General features: G+C 44.3%; 2 protein-coding genes across 4 annotated transcripts in view; both read right to left on the bottom strand.

Moving 5' to 3' along the window:
• The window catches only part of Diaph1 (diaphanous related formin 1), a 92,973-nt gene extending 86,818 nt beyond the window's left edge, over positions 1 to 6,155 (bottom strand). For 2 of the 3 annotated variants that reach the window (XM_027398054.1, XM_035440173.1), the window contains exon 1: positions 5,913 to 6,029. In XM_027398054.1, coding sequence (XP_027253855.1) covers positions 5,913 to 6,029 — 117 coding nt within the window. Of the gene's footprint in view, positions 1 to 5,912 lie in introns of all 3 variants that reach the window. The other variant, XM_027398055.2, reaches the window with a different exon arrangement.
• Positions 6,156 to 8,064: 1,909 nt separating this feature from the next.
• Hdac3 (histone deacetylase 3) lies at positions 8,065 to 24,700 on the bottom strand. The gene is made up of 15 exons (XM_027398050.2): positions 24,540 to 24,700; positions 24,362 to 24,444; positions 22,075 to 22,217; positions 18,392 to 18,473; positions 18,200 to 18,256; positions 18,034 to 18,089; positions 17,525 to 17,658; positions 16,064 to 16,144; positions 15,612 to 15,685; positions 15,400 to 15,464; positions 13,031 to 13,120; positions 12,884 to 12,942; positions 12,550 to 12,629; positions 12,124 to 12,281; positions 8,065 to 8,679 (listed from the first exon to the last, which is right to left on the bottom strand). Exons 1-15 carry the CDS (start codon positions 24,592 to 24,594, stop codon positions 8,610 to 8,612), a joined length of 1,287 nt encoding a protein of 428 aa, XP_027253851.1. The 5' UTR covers positions 24,595 to 24,700; the 3' UTR covers positions 8,065 to 8,609.
• Positions 24,701 to 24,720: the final 20 nt, after the last annotated feature.

The raw sequence follows: 24,720 nt of genomic DNA, 5'->3' as shown, positions 1-24,720 counted from the left end.
AAGAAAGGGACTTCTTCAAAATTAAACATCCCCCCCTTTTTTTAAATATACTATTAAGAAATGTAAATGGGGAGGGGTGTGAAGCCATGGCTCAGTGGTTAAGAGCACTGGCTGCTCTTCCAGAGGTCCTAGGTTCAATTCCCAGGAACCACATGGCAGCTTACAACTGTCTGTAACGCCAGTTCTAGGAGATCTGACAACCTCACACAGGGGTACATGCAGGCAAAACACCAATGCACATAAAATAAATAAATCTTAAAAGAAATTTAAATGGTTAAACAAGAATAAAATACATGCAAAGACTTGTACGTAAACTAAAACAAAAACAAAAATTTAATAAACAAAACCTTAAATAGATTCTTCAAGGGAGACAAGAACAGGTAAGGACACATCATCAGGGCCTCCACATGGAGGAAGCACCACATACACACTAGAACATCAACATTTCTGGATGGCTCTATCAGGAGCGACAAGGGACTCCAACTCCAGTAAGGTTTGGTCTGTAGCACTAAGATCCAGGGTCTCCATATGCTAAGAGACACTGAGCTATACTTCTTCTAGTTCAGTTCCATTACAATTATATTCCTCAGTATTCTCTGTCTATTCTGTCCTCTACTTGGAAAAAAAGAAATACAAACAATGTTTAAAAAGCAAATGACACTCCCTAATTGTCACAGAGCCAAGCAATAGAGAACTAGCTTCTTTTCACTCTTGCACCTTTTCCCCTTAAGTCCATTCCTATGTTACTCCTTAAGAAAACAAAGGAGGGCAGGGCATTGGTGGCACACGCCTTTAATCCCAGCACTCAGGAGGCAGAGGCAGGTGGATCTCTGTGAGTTCAAGACCAGCCTGGTCTACAAGTCTACAAGAGCTAGTTCCAGGACAGCCTCCAAAGCCACAGAGAAACCCTGTCTCAAAAAAACAAAAGAAAAAAAAAGAAAAAGAAAGAAAGAAAAAAAAAGAATACAAAGGAGGGCTGGAAAAATGGCTCATCGGTTAAGAGCACTACCTGCTCTTCCAGAGGCCCTGAGTTCAATTCCCAGCAACCACATGGTGGCTCACAACCATCTGTAATGAGATTTGGTGGCCTCTTCTGGCCTATAGGCATGCATGCAGATGGAACACTGTATACATAATAAATAAATAAATCTTAAAAAAAAAAAGAAAACAAAGGAACCAAAATTTCTGCTTCCCTTCCATTTACTCATCCAACTTTTATCTTTCAGCTCTTTAATGGTGCCAGCACATACTGCAAGAAGTGACTGATAACTGTGTTGCACTTGATGACATTTGATACTATTTTAGCACTAAAGTTTTTTATTTCCCTTTAACAATTGCATGTGTGAATTTGTGTGTGTGTGTGTGTGTGTGCACACACACGTGAGCGCGTGCACACGAGCGCTGAATGGTTGCCCACATGGAAGTGTCAGTTCTTTTCTTCCACATGTGGGTCCTGGGGTTCAAACACATCTTTAGACTTAGCAGCAAATGCCTTTATCCTCTGAGCCATCTCACCAGCCCCCAGCTCTCAAGTTTGAAGGATGCCATTCATAACAAGCTTTAATAATGAATAGAAGTAAAATAAAAGTCTCAAAACTGAAAGAATAACTTACCCACTTATCCTATAATGAAGAAATTCATTAAAATATTCTCAATATTTGTCTTTTTTTCACAGTAAACTTTTTATGTTCTTAAAAAGGAGTTAATGATTCTAAAACCTGTTTTTTGTTGTTGTTGTTTGTTTTTTTTCTTTAAGAGAAAATAGGTTTGCATAGTGATTATGGTATTTTTTACTTTTCAATTTCTGCTTCCAGAAAATTTAGCATTCCCTCCAGCTCCCACCCCATTCTTGAAACAGGGTTTCTATGTAGCCCTGGCTGTCCTAGAACTCACTGCATAGACCAGGCTAGCCTCAGAGATCCACCTGACTGAGATTAAACGAATTTTTGGTCTTATTTTGTTTTTAACTGCCTGGATGCCTAAAACCCTGGCTATGCTCAAACCAGCCACCAGAAGAACACCAAAGGGATGAAGACAGATAACAAGCAGCTGGCTACAGGGAAGTGTCATCTAACAGTAACTGGCAAATACCTAGCTGCTTTGCTAAGATGCTAGTGTCCCTATTATTGAGAAACAAGTGATTAAAAGCAGAAGGCCCAACACAAAAAAAAGAAAAAAAAATCTTAATATAAATTAGTTTCAAAATGAGGATGGTTTTTGTAATTATGAATGTTTTCAACAAACAGAGTAGAAGGAACCACTTCCATATTGTTCCTCTACTACCATGTCTCATATTTCCTGTTAATAAACATGATTTTAACCTTTTCTTCTGAATCACATGTGGTATACAACTGTATCTTTTGGGTCTCTATTACATTCTATTGAAGCGAATCCTTCCCTAGAATCCACGTGCAAACTATAGCGCAGACCAATAAGGATAACAAAAGGTTATCATACAGAATATACAATAGGTCTGTTTTGGTTCACGTGCTTATCAGAGTTATATTGTTCTCATCACAAATACTACTACTTCCTTAGGTTTTATAATAAACAATTTACAGTCCATAAAATTTTCAGCTCTTTATGGTTAGAGAGATGGCTCTGTAGTTAAGAGCACTTGTTTCTAGTACCTATATGGTAGTTCACAACCATCTCTAACTCTAGTTCCAGGGATCCAATGCCATCCTCAGACCTCCTTAAGCACCAAGCATACATGGTGCTCACACACACATGCAGGCAAAACACTCCTATACATAAAATAAAAACATCTTTTAACAAATTATTTCCAGCCAGGTGGTGGTGGTACATGAGTTTAATCGCAAAACTTGGGAGGCAGAGGCAGGCAGATCTCTGTGAGTTCGACACCAGCCTGATCTACAGAGCAAGTTCCAGGACAGGCTCCAAAGCTACAGAGAAACCCTGTCTCAAAAAAATAATAAAAATAAAATAAAATTTATTTTCAGTTGTTTTTGTTTTAAGTACTGAAACATTTACCAACTCGCCTTGCTTTTTGAACATATTATGTTCCTCACTGCATCAGGAATCACTGTTCTTAGAATGTCTTAATTTCTCAACTATGTGAGCAGACATGTAATCTACTAAATGCAGGGATACTCTACAGCCTCCTAACACCCTGGTTGTACTGACTCTCCTTACATATATTTCAGAAATGAGTATATCTGACATGCACATTCGTCCCTGCTGCAAAGTCAGAAACACTCTGTTCACTTGGAATTTTTATTTTCCTTCCTTTGAAAGGATTTGGAAAGGAACTGGAATAACACTGTAGAAGGGAAATGCTCATGGCCCAGAAGACAGGTAAAACTAGGCAGCCTGCCTTCAGTCATTCACATCAACACTTGCAGCAGCCAAGCCTTTAAAAGATGTGGCCTATCTACTTTTTATATCAGCTGCTCTCCACACACAGCAAGACTCAGTGGGTGAAGAAGGTCTCAGGCAATTTATGAGCTCTGCTTTCTATTTTCAGTCTATTTGTACTTAGAATCTGTATAAGCCAGAAAGGTACGAACTGCAGTCCTTCAAATGCAAACAACCTGCTCAGAAAGGTGTAACAGCAGCCTAAGGACTACAAACACTCAAATGCAAACCTTCAAGCACACTTAGTCCAGGCCACATTTGTACAGTACATTCAGAATGGGAGTTCTGGCGGATACCACACTTAAGAAAAGGTGGAGTAGGCGAAATAGTTTTGAGATTGGTCTTAGCCAGTAGTTCAAGAAAACTGAGCCCTGGGTGACAAAAGCACCCCAGCAATCTCACCCACTCCACCCACTCACACACACTTATATATACAGAGACAAAGAGAAGTGGATTGCAATGCTCCTTGTCTCTCATTTTCATAGTTCTCATAAAAAGCAGTAAGAATATCCTGATGCCTTAAGGTAGATTATATTTAGCAATTAGGATGTGAAGAAGCCTGCTTCCCTGGAAACCTTCCAATCCTCACTACTTGCAATACCCAGTTCTTAAAATTCAGTAATGTAAGGGTTAAAACCAGAACCTCAGTAAAAGAGAAGTAGGTTCAGCTCCACCCTCTATAAAGCAAATTATCAACAACTCTGGGCCAAATCCACTCAGCGAACACAAAACTGTGCCAAAAAAACAGGTGGAAAGAAGTTGAGGTTCCTGGGATTTCTCACCTAACCACACACACCAGTAGATTTCACCAATTTTATGAGACACGGTATTAGAAAAAATAAAAAAGCACACATGAAACTTTAAAAAGAAACAGTAATAAGAGGTCACTACAAATCAGCAAAAATAGCCAGTATGGACGAAGGTCAAACAGTATCCATGGTAACAAAATCAAAACAAAAAGACACGGAAATAGAATACAGGCCCTAAAACTTACATTTTGGAAGGAAAGTTCTCAAACTGGAGGGTCAATTCCTACCTTTAAAGAAAGAACCTAAGGATATATTGCTGTGGTCACCTAGGATCCTATTTCTACAAAGGTATTTGCCAGATCAAACAGTTACTGACACCCTGTATGTCACTAGAAAGGACAGAACAGGAGCACCTGGTCTTGCCAGAAATAGGAAGAGATGAGTCAGTCACTCTTTTAATTCAACCCTCCAGGTCACAAAACATATTCTTCCCACTTCCATCACTTCATCAGTTTAATTCCCAAACTCGGGGACTTGGATCAGAATGCTGGGGGTGGGGGTGCGTGAAAGAAAGCAAGAGTTAAGAAGAATTCAAGCCATTTAGCTTCAGAGATTACTGGTGCTACCTGGAAGAGCAAACTAAGTATCTAGTTATTAACTGGCAACAACTGAGCAGAAACTCCCTTTTTGACTGCTCAGTATCTTTCAAAGTTTTTACAGGAAGAAGCAAAGTAGCTCCCTGGAGACAGAAGAGGATTTAGTTAGGAAAGGCAACAGGTAGTAAAATACCGCGTTACATGAACCTCGAAAGTCCCAATAACCGGCACCTAAGGAAAGATACATACTCTCCTACAGATAGGAAAGGGGATGTCAGGAACCTAGAGACACAGAAGATGGCCAAAGGCGAGTTAAGGAGATGGTTGTTATTTTTTAAAAGTATAAAAAGCAAATTACTCACAAACTTATTGGACTTGAAGTCTAACTCGTTCAAGAGGGAGATTAATCATCATCTCGGGTCATGAAGGGCATAGTATCGTGAAAAAAAGTTCTAAACCTCTGAAGTGATAAGCAACAGGGCAGTAAGAAACAGGTTTGTGGATAGGGAAATACTGGGAAGTCATATACTGCCATGCCCCAGTGACCACAGGACCTGGGCAGAACCCGTAATCACAAGGACAAACGTCCAAAGGAGGAGGGAAGACAGGACTCAAGTCAGGTAACATTCCTGCGGGGAAGCATTACCAGGTGACACCGGGCTGAGAGCCCTGGAAGGGGACAGGGCGGGAGGAAAGTTAGCAGGTGAAAGGGATCACTAGTAAGGAAGGAAATGACCTTTTAGAAGAAAGGGAATAACCCAAACGGGGTGTGAGTGAGAAGAGAAAATGGACCCAAAACAGCTTACAGGGAATCAAAAAGAAAAAAAAAAAAAGAAAAGAAATTTAGAGAAAAAAAAAAAGATGTGTGGGGGTACTAGAGGCAGAAGAAAGGAAGTGAGGCTGCGAGCCCGCGGGCCACGGGGGCGGGAGCGCAGAGCCGGCGGACTCCAGAGCGAGGGAAGCTCCAAGGTGGCCGAGGCGAGGGCCAGGTGGGACTCCCGGGCTTCCCGAGGTCCGGGAGGAGGAGAATGTGGGACCGCGAAGCCCAGGATTCAGCGAAACCAGGAAGAGAGGCGCGGGGGCGGCTCCCCAGCGGCAGGCAGACGCCCCCGGAGGGCAGCGAGGGTCGCCCGAGTTCAGAGGGCGGCCACCCCGCCAGGCTGAGGAGCAGGGTGGGAGGGACACTCACAAATTTCTTGGGTTTGCCGCCGTCGCCGCCCGTCGCGGGCAGCTCATCCGGGCTCCGACCCTTCTTCTTGTCCCGGGTCCCGCGGCCGGGCCCCAGGCCCCCGCCGGACGGCTCCATGTTCTGGTTAGCTCCGGCCAGGGACCCCTGGTCTACGCCACTCGCGCCCGGCTAGCCCGAGCCAGCAACCACCGCCGCCGCCCAGCAGCCTTCTTAGCCGGCCGCCGCGCCCCGCCTCATTAACATGCTGGGCTGCGCGCGCCTCATGAATATACAACGGTGACGCCTCGCTCCCGCCCGCCTGCCCCACTTCCGCCCGGACCCGCAGCCCCTACCAATGGGGCAGGGGAGGGGGGTGGAGGGACGCCGCGGAAGCGCGCTACCTGCCCGGCGGGCCTAACCATTCGGACCCACGTGGAGGGGGGGACGGAGAGTGGGCGGTGCTGCTCTTCCACACCGCAGCGGGGAGTGCTGCCCCCTGGCGGTTGGAACAGAGGAAGCCTTTGGGCTCCCACGCAGAGCTAGACCACCTCACACCCCAGGCCGAATTTCATTGTCTGAACCAAGACTCTTATCGTAGGAACACTGTTATTTTGGTTGAAAATTTAAGGCTAAGTTTTGTGGGATAATGCAACTTGTATGTATATGACACCAAGCAGTAAGTGCATTAAAAAATAATGTAAAAAATGAGTTACTTGATATAGAAACTATGTGCCAAGAACTGAGTTCAAGCCAGCGCCAATCTAGACCAGCTATGGAGTTACAATACTCAGCATTGAATCCTAGATTAGCTTTCTAGTTGTTTATGTAGACAGACTAATTATTGCCAATAGCCTAAGCAGCAATTAAATAGTTACTACATACCCAGCACAAACTATAGGACAGGTTATATGTTAAACATAACATCTTTCCTCACTGATTCCTCACAATTTCATGATAGACTCTACTGGTATCACCATTTAAGAAATTTGCACTCTGGACATTGAAGTGACTTGTAACATAATTGATAGAAAATTTACACACAGATTAATCTGACAGCCACACCATATTTTTAACCAAGATTCCCCCACAGGCATAAACCAAACGTGCCTGCATGAGTTCTCTGGTTATGGTCTTTACATGATCTCTCTCATTCTCCTGGCTATATCTACCTGACATGGCATCTTTAGAGAGGGACTGACTACCCCTTAAGAGTAAAGAAAAGGATTTCAAGTGTATATTCCCGAGTGTTGGGCCCCAGCCCCCATGGGGTCTCTGTGAGTTGCTTGTCAGCCAATAACCACAGGTACATCCTGTTTTCTAGTCCTGGCCTTGCCCTACTGGCATCAACCACACCTGGGAAAACATGAGCTCTTACACCTTGGGTTCTTCCACTGTGCTGTACATCTGTATATAAGGCTGTTCCCTCCCTGTAATAAAGAGACACACACACACATTCTCTTAGCACAAACGACTAGACATCTTGTCTTTCATTTAAATCTCCAGGCTTTTGGCTGATAATTTGACTTGCTGGTGGTGCAGGAGCCACACCTAACGACAGGTTCAGTAACTTTTTGAAATCTCCAGATCTTAGATGTAATACCAGGGTCTCTACTAACTTTGCTGTCTCCTAAATACAGCCTTCACCTCCTCTATGTTTCCAACCTTCCCATGCTGGATTAGAAGTTGCACAGAGGTGTCCAGCTCTCCTGCAGGCTGTCCAGAAGAATTTCAATGCTACTTACTCCTAAACTAAAGTGAAAAAGATAGCATGAGGGGCCCATCTTGCACCACTGTCAACACCTACATTCACCATGCCCCTGATTGTAAAGTCTTCCAGAAAAGGGTCTGTGTTTGTAGTGCATACAGGATCCAGCACAGCTGAGCACTCAGTGTGCTTCTGTCAGGATATCTTTGCCACCTAACGTCCTCATCTCAAACACCATGCTCACATACCTAAAGCCATCTTTTATACCTTCTCAGGCCAGTAATCTGCCTAGGTTAATCTAACTCTTCAGCAGAAATGTTCTATTAATTCCCCATTTGAATAAAAGCATCCATGGAGAATGCACACACAGGGCCTAACATAAAGTACTGAACGAACATTAACAACTTTATTATGCACATCATCAAATCTCTATTTCCTTCCCCATCATACACAGGGAGCTAACAAAAATTAAAATTCCAAGAAAGGTACAAAAAAATACCAATTGGTTTATTAGATTAAAAACAGTGGTCAAATGGACATAACGCCAGTTAGAGCAGGACATCTTCACATCCTCCCCCTACTTCATCTTCAGTGAAGGTTTCAGAGAGCCAGGCCCTCCTTCCTCCCCTTCACTGTTCACCTGCCATAGAAGCAAGAACTGCAGTAGAAGAACCCAGGAAGAAATCAGAGGTGACTCTAGTACTGTCAAAAATCTCATCCCTAAAAGTCTCTGAGTTAGAAGCAGGGAGGGAACAAGTACAGGACCAGAGGGGCTCATTACCCATCATGTTCCAGAGACCTTTGTCCTTGTCTCATCCCTAATAGGGACCATCAGGCTATGAGAGTTTGAGGAAAGGGGGTAGATGATTCTAAAACCACATGTGGTTTCCAAACCCTTCACCAGAGTTCGTAAAAGCACTGGGGGTACCCAGTTCAGGACTGGGTGACCCATACTTTCCTTCCCACCCAAGGGATGAAAAAGAGTTCCTGGGGACACAACATCCATGCTGTTCTTAAATCTCCACATCACTTTCTTTGTCATTGTCATGGTCTCCGTCATAGAATTCATTTGGTGCCTCTGGCCTGCAAAGCAAGGGACAAGAGATTAGGAACCCACTCTTGAAGTTCCAGACTCCTCCCAGCACCCTCCTCAGAGCCAATTCTCTGTTAGTCTTCTCAAAAGCCAGTTCTTCTCCTTTTGCTGACAGGGACTTACTGAAATCCAAGTATCCAATAAATGGAGACTTCTGTGTGCTAGGTAGTGTTGTAGGCCTTAGCAAAACAGCAGAGAATCATCCAGACAAAGTTTTCATACAATGTCTCAAAGCTTACCTCATGAGACCAGCAATAACAAAGCAAATGCATGAATACAATAATTTCAAAAGGTGGAGTATTCTACACTATGAGTCTGATGAACAAGAAGGTGGATGACCTTTTATCTACAATTGTAAGGAGAGACTGTTCTGAGAATGAAAGACCTGAATTTTGTGAAGAAGCTGGCCAGGCAAAGATCTCAGGAAGGTTGCATCAAGCCACAAGAAAACCAAGTACAGAAATCACAAGAGCAAAGGAAACTGAGCTATTCCAGAATGACAAGGAGGCCAGGACTGTTGGGGATTATGTGGGCAGACAAAAGTAGTTTCAGGAGATGAGGTAAGGGATCTGTGTGCAGGAGTCTTCAAGCTGTTGCTTCTAAGTTCAAGCAGAAGGAAAAGTTTGGGGGGGAGACTAGCACAGGGAAAGGTTTGGGGGGAGACTAGCACAGGGAAAGGTTTGGGGGGAGACTAGCACAGGGAAAGGTTTGGGGGGAGACTAGCACAGGGAAAGGTTTGGAGCGAGACTAGCACAGGGAAAGGTTTAGGGGGAGACTAGCACAGGGAAAGGTTTGGAGCGAGACTAGCACAGGGAAAGGTTTGGGGGAGACTGGCACAGGGAAAGGTTTGGAGCGAGATTAGCACAGGGAAAGGTATGAGCGGAGACTGACATGATGTTAAAACTACCGAGAGAAGGGAAGTGATAGCAACACAGGGCTTAGTAAGCACTCAACACCAGCTTCCTTCTTTTTAAAAAACTGTCTGAAAGAGAGAATTAAGCAGGTCACTGAAGACAAGCTAAGGAACTAAGGCAGGCAAGATCTTGTCTACTCAGGAAGCCCATCTCTATCACCTCTAAATGTAGGATTGAGTCTCATCCCTGATATTAGCTGCAGAGCCCTAAGAAAAGTTACTTAATCTCTCTGAGCCTCGGATTCCTCCTCTGGTCATCTGAGGATAAGAGCCTCCTCTTAGGGTGTCTGATGGCAATAGAATGACAACATGAAGTACTTAATGTGAAGCCAGAACTCACTGTGGCCACTCTGCAAGTCATATGTCAGCAGAAGCTATGGCAGCAGGTGGCCTGACAGTGAGGTAAGGCTTAGAATCAGGAAGGAGTTCCTGCTGGCTGTTCAGAAGGCTGAATAATGCAGAGGGGTGAGAACCAGGTGTGAGCATGTGACTACAGAAGAAAATGGCAAACCTAGACAAAAGGGTGTTGCTGAACAACTAAAGACAGTGAAAATGAGTTTCTGGAAGTCAGGCTTAGAATCAGGAAGGAGTTCCTGCTGGCTGTTCAGAAGGCTGAATAATGCAGAGGGGTGAGAACCAGGTGTGAGCATGTGACTACAGAAGAAAATGGCAAACCTAGACAAAAGGGTGTTGCTGAACAACTAAAGACAGTGAAAATGAGTTTCTGGAAGTCAGGCTTTAGAGACCGGGAGATGCAAGGAGACGACAGCTGGAAGGTGCTTGAGCCAGATGATTGATACTTCCTTACCCAAGCCAGGGAGAAAGGAGTTACCCGTGGGGGATGGTGACTGGAGAAGTTCAAGGGCCAAAGTGGTCAAGACCAAATCCAGAGAGAGCCATTTACATCTGCATCAGAGTCAACATCAACTCAGGTGGTCTCAGTCCTATAAGGAGATCTGTTTCCCACTAAGCCTCCCCCACCTCTCTCCAGCCCTTCTGGGTTCTGTTGTCCTTTCTCTTCATTTTCCAGAAATTTCTTCAAGGATTAACAAACAGAAAAAAAAAAAAAAAAAACCTTTCCCCTTCCTATTTCATTCTAGCTACAAATATTGCAACATAGATCTAAGAAAGATAAAGATTATTTACATACACACCTCACTCAATAGAAGTCTCAAACCTGGAGAAGACAGCTGAACCCCTATAACACAGAATGTGGGCAGTGACCTGTCTGGTTCAGTGACCTGTCTGGCTCAGTGCTCAGAAGGACTGACTGAGTAAAACGCTGGAAAGAATGTAAAGAGGGAGCTAGAGAGATGGCTCAGCAGTTATGAGTACTCCTGTCACTGCAAAGGACCCAGGTTCCCTTCCCGGCACCCACATGGCAGCTCACAACCACCCTGAACGCCAGTTTCAGGGGATCTGACAGCCTCTTCTGATCTTAGCAGGCACCAGTACACAGCAGTTCACATAAATACATGCAGGTGAAACACTGTACACATAAAATAAATGAATCTAAAATGAATTTTTTAAAAAAACAGCATAAACCACTGAAGACTTTCTGGAAGGCAATTTGGCAGCAAATATAAAAAGTTTTACTACATACGGCCTTTGCCCTAATATCGACAATTCTGAAAATCAGACCCCTCAAACAAGCATGCAAAGAGGTATCCTATGGGGACTCAGTGCCATATTTACTACTTTAATAGCCACAGAAAAGGAGGTGGAGTAGAGTAGGGATAATATAAATATCCATGAGTGCTACTAAGTGATTCCATTATGCTATCCCCACATAATGATGATACAACTGAGAAAACACAGAACTGAATCACATACTGACAGGAAAATACCTTTTTAAAAGAAAAAACAGACAAACGTAAGCCAGAGAGCAACATATAGTGAATACTTTTTTTATATTAACAAAACAAGTATAAACAAACTGGGTAGGGCAGTACATGCCTTTAACCTAGCATTTAGGAAGCTGAGGCAGGGAATTATTACAAACTCAAGGCCAGCTTGGGCTATGATAGTGAAACACAATCTCAAAAGCATCAGGGAAGACCCAGGCATGGTGGCGCATGCCTCTAATCCCAGTACTCAAAAGGCAGAGGCAGGAGGATCTCCGGTTTCGAGACCAGCCTGGTCTACACAGTAAAAACCCTGTCTCAAAAAGGAACAACAAAAAAGCATCAAGGGAAAAAAAACTACATATATAAAATTCTGAATGTTTCCATGTGCATGTAGAAGTATTCTTATAAAGTACAGAAAATGATCTAAAACAGACATAAGTCAAACCATTAATAGTGGTTCCTTTCATGTGATGATTCTGGGACTGTGTAAAAACAACCTATTTTGATGCTATTTAAAATATTTTCAATATGTTGTTTTTTTATTGAAAGTGTCAAAAAGGTAGAAAACTTGCAGCCTAAAGGAGATAAGCCAGGGCCAGATGAACTAACTAGTCCACTGAGAAACCTCCTCTGTAAACCTGAGGAACCACTTGCTCTCAAGCCCCTGCCCAGACCTGCTGTAGTTCTCCTCAGGACCTCGCTCTTCTGCATCAGCCTCATCAGTCCTGTCATATGTCAGGAGGTCTGCAGGGACATCATGAATCTGGACACTAGGTGCATGGTTTAGCATCTTCAAGTTTTCAAAGATTGTCTGGCGAATCTGGTCCAGATACTAGTTGAGAGGAAAGAAAAGTCAGCAGCTCCTGGGTGATTCCCAGAGTACATACCCTTCTCTCTACCTTCTACCCTGACTGCCCTGGTTTTAAGTAGTATTTCAGTTTCAGATCCCCAGTTGATAAGTGTCCCTACTTTATCCCAGGCTGCCCCAAGATAGTAAAACCAACAGTGACAGCCTAAACTTCCTTCTCCTACTTCCCACCTCCCGGACCTCTCCTGAGTCCTCTTCTCATCGCTGTGTCCAGCTTCTCCAAGCTGCTAACCTGGCGTGAGTTCTGATTTTCGATTCGGGTGCTGACATCTGGATGAAGCGTGAAGTCCGGAGCAAAGTACTCGAAGTATTCTTTAGAGATGGGAAGGGATTGGGAGAGGGATGAACCAGAAGTATAGATGAGATACAAAAAGGTAAGACCCATCTCCCATCTCCTCTCCCCATCCTAGTTCCCAAATATAAAAGTTATTTGCTCTGCTCTGAGCCTAGGGGTTTAGTCTGAAGAGCTCCCAGAATGTGCCATTTCCAATTTGCCTTCAAACAAGGTTATTCTGGGGATTGGTGCGAAGGGTCCCCCTTGTGGGGCATCACGAGGTACACCTTACCACTATAGGGAAGTTCCTCACTAATGGCCTCTTCTACCAGCAGAGACGTCTCGTATGTCCTGGAACAAGCAAGCAGAGGGGGTTGGTCTGACCATCCCTCCAATTTCAGAATCCACAGTGAACCACAAAGGAGAATAGAGTACTCACCAGCACCGGGCAACATTTCGGACAGTGTAGCCACCACCACCCAGCACCAGGAGCGGGATATTAAAGCTCTTGACATATTCAACACATTCCCTGTTGGAAGCAATCAGAGGACTGGGTGAATCCAAGACATGTGACCCCAGGTATCACCTGAAATGTTGGGCAGAGACTGACAAATACATGTTCTCTATGTTGTTCCAGGTAGTAGAATTCACAGTGGCATTCTTTTGTGTGTGACTGCTTGTGTAGATGTGTGTGTGTGAGTCTTCATGTGTATGTCAATACATGTATTGACACCTGCATGTGTGTGTTGGGGATGTGTGTGCATGTGTGTGTACACATGTACACTGGGGCTAGAAGGCATCCTCAAGTGTTGTTCTAAAGGTACTAACCACCTTTTTTTTTTTGCCTGGAACTTCCAAGTAAGCTAAAAAGCCCTATGAATCTTCCTGTCTACCTCACTGGGGCTGGGATTATGAATCATAAATGCATGCCACTGGGCCTGACATTCTTACAAGGATTCTAGGGATCAAATTCAAGTCTTCATGCCTGTGTTATTTACCCTGCCCCCACCAGATGTCCTTCTGCCTCTGAGCTGTATGTTCAAGATTAGTGTACTCTAGGGGCTGGAGAGTTGATGCAGCAGTTAAGTGTGTTTACCGCTCTTCCTGAGGACCAGAGTTTCAGTTCCCAGAACATACACTGGGCAGCCCACAATCACCTGTAACTCTAGTTCCAGGAGATCCAATGCACACTTCTGGTGCTCGTGCACACACACACACACACACACACACACACACACACACACACACACACACACGAATGAATAAACAAGTAAAAAAAGTTCTTTAAAAACATTAGTATGCTTTAATATTTTGCGTCTCAATAAATATTTTAAAGTAAAGCACATGCTCAGTCTTGCTTACTACTCTGCCTGGCACCTTACCTGCTATTCAACTACTCTCATCAGTGTCTCAGCCAGACTGTCCATTCTAGTCTTCAGCATACATTTTCAAACCCCCTACTTCTCTCCGTCACCACATCCCCTGTCTAAACAATGTTAATGGCTTCCTAACTGGCTTCTCACTACCGTCCTGTGCCCCAATTCTCACCCCAAAACTTTTTTCCATTTAGCAGTCAGAACAATCAATCACCTTCAAACTCACCGGTCCATGTCACTTCCCTGTTTAAACTCCTTCCACAGTTTTCCACCACCCATGGAATGATAGGGTCTAATAGTTCTGCACAAACTCAATCTGGCCAGCTTTCAGCACTTCCCTGTGTTCTGACCTCACTGCTTTTATTTCCTCATCAAGACAGCAGCTCCTTTTCATCTTAGGGCTTTCCACTAGCCCTTCTCACTGCTTGGAGCAGGATTCTCTGTTTTTCTTTTATGGCTCATCCTCTTAGTCTCCAGGTCTCAGCTCTCATTTGACCCTTTCAGAAAACCCTTCCCAAAGCATGCTGCCTATAGTAAATTCCCAAGCCAGGTGTGGTGACCTGAGCTTGTAATTTAGGAGGCTAAGACAGAAAGATCACAAGTTCAAAGTCAGCCCATGCCACACATCGAGATCTTAAAAAAAAAAAAAAAAGTATAATCAAAAAGTAGATTCCCTGTTATTACCTTGTCTTGTTATTTTTCCTTCATTGGACTTTTGTTATGTTTTGTTTGTATGTGTATTTATGTATGGTCAAGGATGTACACATACACGCATAATAATTAATAGTGATGATGATGAAATACAACTTTAAGTAAAAACAACAAGAACTGAAGGAACCGGCTTCCCTTTTGGCAGCCATAACAGCCGAACACGTGCTTGCCATAAACCTGCCTTGGTCACTTAGAGGTCAGATGCCTGTCTCGTGACAAGGAATCTTAGTCAATTAGAGGTCAGATGCCTGTCTTGTGACAAGGAACCAATCAGAAGTTAGCTGGTGGCGCTATGCTTTACGACCCTGGGTGTGCTTTACGGACAAGCGCACGACAATGACGTAGAGAGCATAGCAACTACCCTGGGAGGGCCTATGGGCCATAATTGACCAACACAGGGCAAGCCCTCCAAGCCTGGAAGCACACCAATCGTGAGCCTGTGCGTAAGCCTGTGCGTACCCCTAGACACTCCCCTTACGCTGCCCTATAAGATCTTTTGGGAGACCCAAGGAGCCGTCTTTTCTAGCCGTCCGCCATGGCGGGTGGGTGAAAGACCCGAGCTAACATGGGGTTAGTTCGTTAAATTACAATAAAGCCTCGTGCAGTTTGCAGCAAGCTCTCGAATCCGCCTGGTGATTGGGGTGACCGCGAACCTGGCCTGGGACCCCGGATACTTGAGTTTTCGGGGGTCTGACAGAACAAGAAGGAAGGCAGTTCTCACCCATGTCCTCGTATGCTGAGATTAAAACAGCCTAATCGATCACAGCCTAGGGAATCAGCTCCACACTGAAAAAAAGAAAAACCCAGATGCTGCGGTAACATGGAAGATCAGAAAACCACTGTCCCTCCCTCACCAATTTGGGGAACTTATTCTTCCCTGATCTCTTTCCTCAAGCCCAGGTAAGCCCTCCAGGGAGGTGCTAACACTGTTACCTGAAGCACGATGCATGTAGGTTGGTAGAAGTCCACCACCTGGCTGATGACTGGCTGGAAGAGGTGCTTGTAACCTGGGAGAGGGCCAAAGATGGGCAACCTGGCACCCCAAGGAGATGGGGAGACAGGGAACAAAAGGAAAAAGGGGTTTGAGAGAGCATGTAGCCCAGGAAAGGGGAAAACTACAGAACCAACCATTGGTTCTGAACTTCTGGAAGGTATCACAACCTGCTATGATGAACACTAACAAACTTCTTCCCAGAAAAACTAATAAATAAATAAAAACACAGATGCGCATAATATATTGCATACAAATTCCAGGGGTTCATGGTCCCTCTGAAGGACATTCATCCTTAAGGACACCTGGCCCAACAATAGACAATACCAGGTAGAAGAGGTTAATGAAAGTGAAAAAGGGGGAAAGTGAGCATGGGGAAGTCATCAGTACTTACTCTGGTCATCGATGCCATCCCGTAAGGGCACATTGAGACAATAGTAGCGGCCACTCTCTGCTCCAACTTCATACATGTCACCTATAGATAAGTGGGTCCAGCAGTCATAAACAGTAACACAACTGTTCCTTCTGTGCCCTCTACCACATGCTCTCTAAGGCTCCAGCAACTTGCATTCATTCAATACAGGGTAACACCTATATAACCCAGGCTGGCTAGGAACCTATGTTGCTCAGGCTAGCTTTGAACTCTCATTCCCCCCTGCCTCAGCCTGCTGAATGCTGGGATTACAGGTATGTGTCTTCCTGCCTGGTTCATGCCTGGTGTCCATGGAGGTCAGAAGAGGGCATCAGATCTCCTGGAATTGGGAGTTACAGACAGTGAGCTGCCATGTGGGTGCTGGGAACAGAACCTGATTCCTCTGCAAGGGTAGGAAATGCTCATAACAGCTGAGTCATCTCTCCAGTCATCCCACCCCCCACCTTCCTTCCTTCCTCCCTTCTTTCTTTCCTTTTTTTTTCCCCTTTGAGACAGAATCTAGCTATATATCCAAGACTGGCCTCAAACTTAAAACAACCGTCCCACCTGAGCCTGCCTACTGGGAAAACAGGCATATGCCATCACATTCATTTCAACAAATATTTCTGAGGAAGTACTGTGTGCTAAGATGTGTAGAAGGCATAGGGGATATAGCAATGAATAGACCTAATGAAATTCCACCAAGCCCATACTTTTGGGATACATGATAAAGAAGGAGAATGTAGTGGTTTGAATAAGAATGACCCTCGTAGGCAATTTGAATGCTTAGTCATCAGTGAGTGGCACTGCTGGAGAAGGATTAGGAAGTAGCCTTGTTTGAGACATCACAGGGGAGGAGGTGGGTGGGCTCTGAGATTCCAAAAGTCCAAGCCAAGTCCAGAGTGTCTCTGCCTATGGTCAGGATGTAGCTCTTCACTACTGCGGCACAGCCTGCCTGCAGGCTGCCATGCTAGCCATTATGATGACAATGGACTAAACCTCTGAAACTGTAAGCCAGCCCCCATTTAAATACTTTCTTTCATAAGAGTTGCCTTGGCTGTGGTTTCTTGTCACACATAGAATAGTGACTAAGACAAAGAATGAACAAAAAAACACAATAAATGTAACTAGCAGTGAGTAAGTACTCTTGAGAAAAAGAGACAGGGCTTGGTACCTGTTTATTTAACTTAATGGAGTGATCAGAAAGGCTTCTCTGAGGAGAGCACATAATACTTAAGAACAGAAGGCTAAGGAGTCAGTCATGGCAAAAAGAAAAAGGACAGCCAAGTACAGTGGCACATACCTGTAATCCCATCATTCAGGATGCTGATTATAGAGGATTCTGAGTTGAAGGCTAGCCTGGGCTATAGAGCAAGACCCTGTCTCAAAGCACACACAAAAAGCTAAGGGGGGTACAAAAAGCACAGTGATCCTATGCCCTACCAGTTCCAGGAAAGAAGTAATTTCCATATTTGTGGAATGACACAGTCATGACCCGGTCAGTGAGGTAGAAGGCTTCCTGGACCCCATCACCATGGTGGATGTCGATATCAATGTAGAGCACCCGAGGGTGGTACCTGGTGTGAGAACAAAGCCATGGTATGGGAAGGAGTGAATTCCCCATCTTCTCCCCAACACAAGCTCTGGAATTGTTTAGAGTCTACTTCTGGCAGAGTCATTTGAAGACTCATCCCACCAAGTTTCCTCCAGGCAACCCAGGCCTTCACCCTAAAGGCCAGAGATAAAGAAAAGGGTTATGCAGAGGAAGCTGGAATGTGAGCGGGCAGCAGGGGACAAACTGTGGGGCCTAGCCTGTGGGGCCTAGAAGCCATCTGAGAAAAGCATCACAGACTTGGAGAAGCCGGTGGAGAAGGAGGGCAGGGCTGGGGCCAGGGCCTGAGGGACTTCATCCCAGTCTCCAAAGTCTCCCCTTTTCCTCCTGGAGTACTTACTTGAGCAGCTCCAGGATACCAATTACAATGTCATTAACATAGCAGAAACCAGAGGCCTGTGGGAGATAGTTTTATAAGCAGAGGAACAATTCTTCCACCCAGCTACCCCAACAGTCATTCTGACCACCTAACCTATGGTAGCCAGTCTTCCCCACTGCAGACTTACCTCAAACTTCTTGGCATGGTGTAGACCACCAGCCCAGTTGATGGCAATATCACAGATCTGAAAGACAAATACCCATTCAATCTTCTTCCTGCCTACCACTGAAGCCAGATTCCATGTCAAGGTTATATATGGTCCTGAATCTAGAGAACCACAGGAAACAGGACCAGGACTACTGACTAGGAGCTACATTACCTTGTTGTTCAGCTGTGTTGCTCCTTGAAGAGATGCGCCTGTGTAACGGGAGCAGAACTCAAAGAGCCCGGGAAACACTGGGCTGCAGGAAAGAGAGTGGGGTTACACCCCTCTTGCTATTGTCCACCTCCTTCCCCACTCAAACTCCAATTACCGCCCTCTAAAAGCTTCCTTCTCGTCCTCCACATCTGAGCCATCTTCAGATTTGTTCAACAAAGATTTTGGGCCAACTCTTGTGCAAAGCCTCATACAAAACATGATACAGGAATCATAAAAATGTTCAACTGCAGGGAGTTTGTATCCTACCTGGCAAGCAAAGCACACTGCTTCTAGGTTCTTGGGCAGACAAGATGTTTAACCATCTGTATCTTGATACCCTTATCTGTACAAAAGAGCCTATAGTAAACCCTGTTTGATAAGGGGTTGTTGCTATTGAGAAAATGGCAGCAAAGGATTTAAAACAGTACTTAGCACATAGTAGGTATTATCTAAATATTACAGATTAGTAGAAATAGCAACAGTAATTTTATTAATTTGAAATGTAAGGATAAACACCATAGCTGGGCATGGTGGCACATGCCTTTCATACTAGCACATGTAAGGCAGAGGCAGATGAATCTCTGAGTTCTCAGTCCAGTCTGGTCTATAGAGCTAGTTCTATATTCAGGGCTAGACAGAGAAACCCTGTCTCAAAAAAGAAAACAAACAAAAAAAACAAACAAACAAACAAAACAAACAAAAAAGATAAACACCAGAATAGGTAAAGGATAAAGTGGGAAGAGAGATTTATAGATGGAATTGCTTCTTTCCCAAAATATAATTTAGATGTGAAAATTAGATTACTTATTTTAAAACCAGTTTTTGTCCTTTGAGATGGAGCCTCAAATGGAATAACCCAGGCTGGTCTGGAACTTACTATGTAGCAAGACTAGCCTCAAACTTATGGCAAGCCTCCTGCCCCAGCCTTCTCAGCTGGTATAATAGGCTTAGCCATCATGTCAGGAAGCAACTTGAAATTAATTTTAAAACAGAAGGGGGGAGCAAACCCTGATTCTCATCTGAAACACAGAACACGGATAAACATAGCTATCACTTGATGGAACAACTGGTGGATCTAAATGAAGAGAGGGAGTGTTCCCTTATTTCACTGGAACATTTCAGATTAAGACCTGACTCTGCATTCTCAGATCTAGGAAGTGAACTCAGAAGCAGCAACAGAAACGATTTTAAAAAAGAAGCTAACCCCAAATGAGCAGCACACTATGTACAGGACAGAACTATAGCCAATACTGTCAAGAAAAGCTTCATGGGAAGTCAAGCACTGTGACTTGAGAGAGAGAGAGAAGGTCTGATGACTCAGTTGTTAAGGCATTTGTTACTCTACCAGAGGATCTGAGTTCAGTTGCCAGCACCCACATCAGGAGACATACAACTACCTGGAACTCCACCTCTAGGATTCAGTGGCCTCTTCTAGCCTCCTCAGGTACCCACACATGACATACATATATATATATATACAAACACAGTAAAATTTTTAAAAGATTTTTCAAAGAAAGGGAAAGTGATGGGAGTGCTGAGCAAAGGCTGAGAAGGCTGTGAAAAGGCTCAATGGAGAGCCACGAAGATTCCCATACTGTGGGAGTAAGGTGTGGGCATCAGGGGGAAAGCTACTCACAGCAGTCTAAGGAACTTTGTCTTTATCCAACAGCCCCAACTGCTTGTCATCCAGCTCTTTCAGTGAAACAGATTAGGAAATTGGGTTACAAATCTGGGCCCTGAGCTGGAGTAAGACTTATTCTAACACGAAGGAGCCTGTAGCAGATTCTATTTTAGTCAGCTTTTCAGGATCACAAGTTCAAGGCCAGCTTGGGGCCATGTGGCAAGACCTTGTCCCAAAACAAACAAAACACCTGGGTTCTGCATCAGAGTCCTACCACATCCATTCGTCAGTTAGGTGACTCATGTTAAACTACCAAATTGACCCATACCTCCCTTTACTTTAGATGCAAGTAAAGGACTATTACAGCCCAGTGTTGCTATCTATGAGAATTAACTAAATGTAATTGTAACCCTTGACATGACGCATAATGGGGTAGGGACTTATTAAACAATAAGTTTATAGGAAACAACACAAAGGATCAACAACTCCCTTTCTTCAAGAAATAAATTCAAAGTGGGGGGGGTGTCGGACATACTTAAATACTGACTGCATACTTCATTAAAGAATTAGTTTAAAAAATTACTGTTGACTTTTTAGGTGTTATATTGATTTTTTTTGAATATCACTTAGAGACATATAATAAATACATTTACAGATAAAAGTATGTGACATCTGGGATTTGCTTTAAAATCATGTAACATGAAGGGATACAAGTGAATTATGATTGTCCAGTTATGGAAGAATGTGCTGGAACCCCAGCTCTCAGGAGGCTAAAGCAGGAGGATTTCCAGTTCAAGGCCAGCATTTACTAAATAATAAGGTCTGTCTCACCTGGAAAGAAAAAAAAAACTAGTCATTTACTTCTAAGTGTTGAAGCTGAGTAAAGAATGTATGTAGAGTCACTATTCTACTTTCAAGAATGTTGAAAATGTTACTGAAAATGTTACTGGTATGTTGGTGTACACCTTTAATCACAGAATTGGAGAGGCAGGTGGATCTCTGTGAGTTTGAAGCCAGCCTGGTCTACATAATGAGGTCTAGACCAGCCAGGTCTGGATAGTGAGGTTCCTGTCTTACAAGTAAATAAATAAGAAAATAAAACCAACAGTATTAAGTACTCTGTAGCTACTATGCTTATTATTTTTCATTAACATTCCCCAGAGTTATCAGTAAAGCTCATGGCTCATTTTTGCTGTCCATTCTCTAGAGTCCCAACCCTGAGTCTTCTGCCTACAATACAAACTCAGTGTTAACCTGGTCTGATTAGGGATGTAGCTTAGCTAGCAGAAAGCCCAAGTAACATGCATAAACAACTGGATTCAATTCCTAGTATCATTAAAAAAATTTTTTTTAATTGAAAACTAGACACATCATCCCCTAGTTTTAATGACCTTCATCTACTATAGGAAGGAAATCACTGATTTACAATGTAACTGTTTACTTTAAAAACTAACAAAAATAGGGTCTACTCCATAGCATAGGCTTTCTTGCCTCTGCCCCTTAGGACCCACCACATCTCTTCCCCTCACCCTCCAGTCATCTTTCAGACCTCAACTCAATCTCTTATTATTTCAGCTAAGACCAGCCCTATCCTAAAGCTAGATAATTCTGCAAGTATACACACTTACAGTCAGTCATGTATTCCCTCACAGGACTTACTAAGCAAAGGTACAATATTAAAATTTTGTCATTTTTCTTCACCATTGTATCCCTCATACTTAGCACAGGGCATGGCCTACATAGAGGAAATGCCTAGTAAGTATTTTGTTTGTTTGTTTGTTTGTTTGTTTTTCCAAGATAGAGTTTCTCTGTGTAGCCCTGACTGTCCTGGAACTCACTCTGTAGATCAGGCTGGCCTCAAACTCAGAGATCTGCCTGCTGCTGCCTCCTGAGTGCTGGCTCAAAGGCGTGCATATTTACTGAACAATCAAATGAGTGAATGATAATTTATTGACTAGTAGGCTCCTTCTACTGCTGCCACAAGGCCTCATTGAAGAGCCTGGCCTCGAGGTGCTTCCCTCACCAGTCATCACCCACGTTGAAGGCATTAAGGCTCTTGGTGAAACCCTGCATATTGGTGGGGCTGACTCTCTGCAGGAAGTCGATGTAGTCCTCAGAATGGAAGCGGCACATGTCATGCTGGGAGGCCTGGTAAGGCTTGAAGACCTGGAGAATGGAGACAAAAGTGAAGTTGTTACCTTGAGCACTGCCTAGATGCTAGCTGAATTTCTACACTACCCTGATCTTACCCTTGAAGGCAGGATGCCTATAAGGCAGAAATTCCTCTCAGGGAGGCCAGCCAAACAGGATCAGCCCAAGAAGGCTACCAGAGTGACCAACTAGACAAGACCTCACTTAATTATAATCCCACCAAAACACTGAATGATACTCCCAATTCCATGACAGGGAACAACTGCCATGGTAACAACTGGAAAGCAAAAAGAGAGAGAAGAGTGCCTGAATTCCCAGAAATTTTCTGCCCAGTCTCAGGGAAAAAAAAAAATCCTTTTCTTTATCAGTCTATTTCTCTTACCTCCTTTTTCACTCTATACAAATTCTTTTTTAATTAAAATTGATTTACATTATTTCACTGGGGTGCGGCAGGGGAGGGGGGTAGGTAGGTATGCATGCCACAGTGAAGCCAGGGATAACTTAGATGTCAATTCTCTCCTTTCACCATGTGGGTTTCAGAGTTCAGACTGAGGTCACCAGGCTTGGAGCCAGGTACCTTGACCCACTGAATCATCACTCTAACCCCCATACCTGTAACCTCTTGATTCCTAAGAGTTGTAAAGTTTATCTCTCATTTATATTCTTGACCAAGAATAAAAGTCCCTTTCACTGTTCATTTGACACATGGTCTTGTTACTGGTTCCAGAATTCCAGGAAGGGGTCGGGGGCCGGGAGGCCCAGTTTGAATGCAAAACCTAACAATAAACCCAGGCATTACTATGCCAGCCCCAGGCTGAGACCACTTACACTGAACCCAGCCATGGAGACTGTCCAAAACATATATAACAATCTCCCTACCCCCATCCCTTAGTGAAGAAGAGATGCTATTAGCCAGGCAAGCTACTTTTATCAAGACCCCTGAGGATCATTTCGTCTAATTCCTCTCTTCAGCCCAGTCTCTATCTTCCCAGCCCACTTCTCCTGGCCCACATGCCTGTTCCTAGCTTCCTCAGTCCTGGTTCCCTCTATACTTATCTCCTCTCTTAAACTCAGGTTCTGGTCTCTTCTCTGGGTTTTTCACCATGGGATCAAATCCATGAGATATATGACAATCTAACTGAAATCCAAAGTCCTAAACCAAAGATTTATTATCCTCGGTGGGGGTAGAGGTGGAAGTTCAAACAATGATTTGAAAATTGGGCAAGAAACACTTTTTTTCCTCTCCTAGAAAACGGATAAATGGACACAGACAATTTTAGGGGATTCAGACTTGCACTAATACCACCTCAGTCTACTGTACACCCAAACCACTGCCTGCGCCTAAACACACCAATGACATGTTGAATACCTTCATGGTACACAAGGGCCAGGCTTGCTACATGAGAGATGGGAGAGTTGAGCAGAACCATATAGATACATTCTATATTAAAAAGTAAATTCCTGCCAGGCAGTGGTGGTGTACACCTTTAATCCCAGCACTGGGGAGGCAGAGGCAGGCGATCTGAGTTCAGAGACCAGCCTGGTCTATATAGAGTGAGTTCCAGGAAAGCCAGGGCTACAGAGAAACCCTGTCTCAAAACAACAATAACAACGACAAAAAAAGTAAATTCCCATATTCTCTACACATACACACCACAAAGGAGTGCAGAGTTGTCCTAGCTCCTTTCAGGTAAATGGAGGAGGAGAAGGCGAAGGAATTATGGGTGAAATGTCATTAGAAAATAGACCCTCATCCTTGGTCCTGAACCACTATCCCCTCTACAAAGAAGAGGGGCTAGAGGTGTAGTTCAGTGGCAAAGTACTCACTTAACGTGTGAAACCCTGGATTCTATTCACTAACACTTAAATAAATGAAGTGAAGGGATGAGCCTGTCGCCCTAACCCTAGGCCAGAGGCTGGTCTCCCCTCAAGTTAAAAGGAAGTCCCATCTAAGGTCAAAAATGTATGTCCCATTACGAAAGGGGACACCCCCGACTCAGTACCACCACCACCACCGCCATGCATATAGGAAACGTTCACGGTGCCTTCTATCCTGCTCCCCCTCTAGCGGCAGGTTGCACCTGGTATATCCAGCCCACCTAGCCTAAGGCCGCAGCTTGCTCCCAGGCCCAAACCCCCACAGAAGTGTCAGGACTCACGATCATCTTCTTATAGAGACCATAATGCAAGACTAGGCTATGAGTCAACGCCAGGCGATGGGGCTTCATCGGGTGCCCAGCTCCTGGGGATAGGGAAGGAAAGAGTTGGTCAGTTCCCACCCCTAGAGTTGCAGCCCTTCCCGGGAAACCTCTCCTCCCGCACAACTCTGTGCCCTACCGTAGTGGAAGTTGCCCACATCGGGGTCGTAGAAATACGCCACGGTCTTGGCCATGATGTTGGGGGACCAGGCCCCGAGCCTCAGCCGCCCGACCGCCGCCGGCCGCCAGCCCCACCCCCGCCGTGCGTGCTGCGCAAGCACGCAGCCTACCGCTGCGGAAAAGAGCCCTCGGCCCCGCCT

Source organism: Cricetulus griseus, chromosome 2, assembly GCF_003668045.3.
Source record: "Cricetulus griseus strain 17A/GY chromosome 2, alternate assembly CriGri-PICRH-1.0, whole genome shotgun sequence".
NCBI lineage: Eukaryota > Metazoa > Chordata > Mammalia > Rodentia > Cricetidae > Cricetulus > Cricetulus griseus.
The sequence above is the reverse complement of the archived record's forward strand: the minus strand, read 5'-3'. Positions and strand labels throughout refer to the sequence as shown.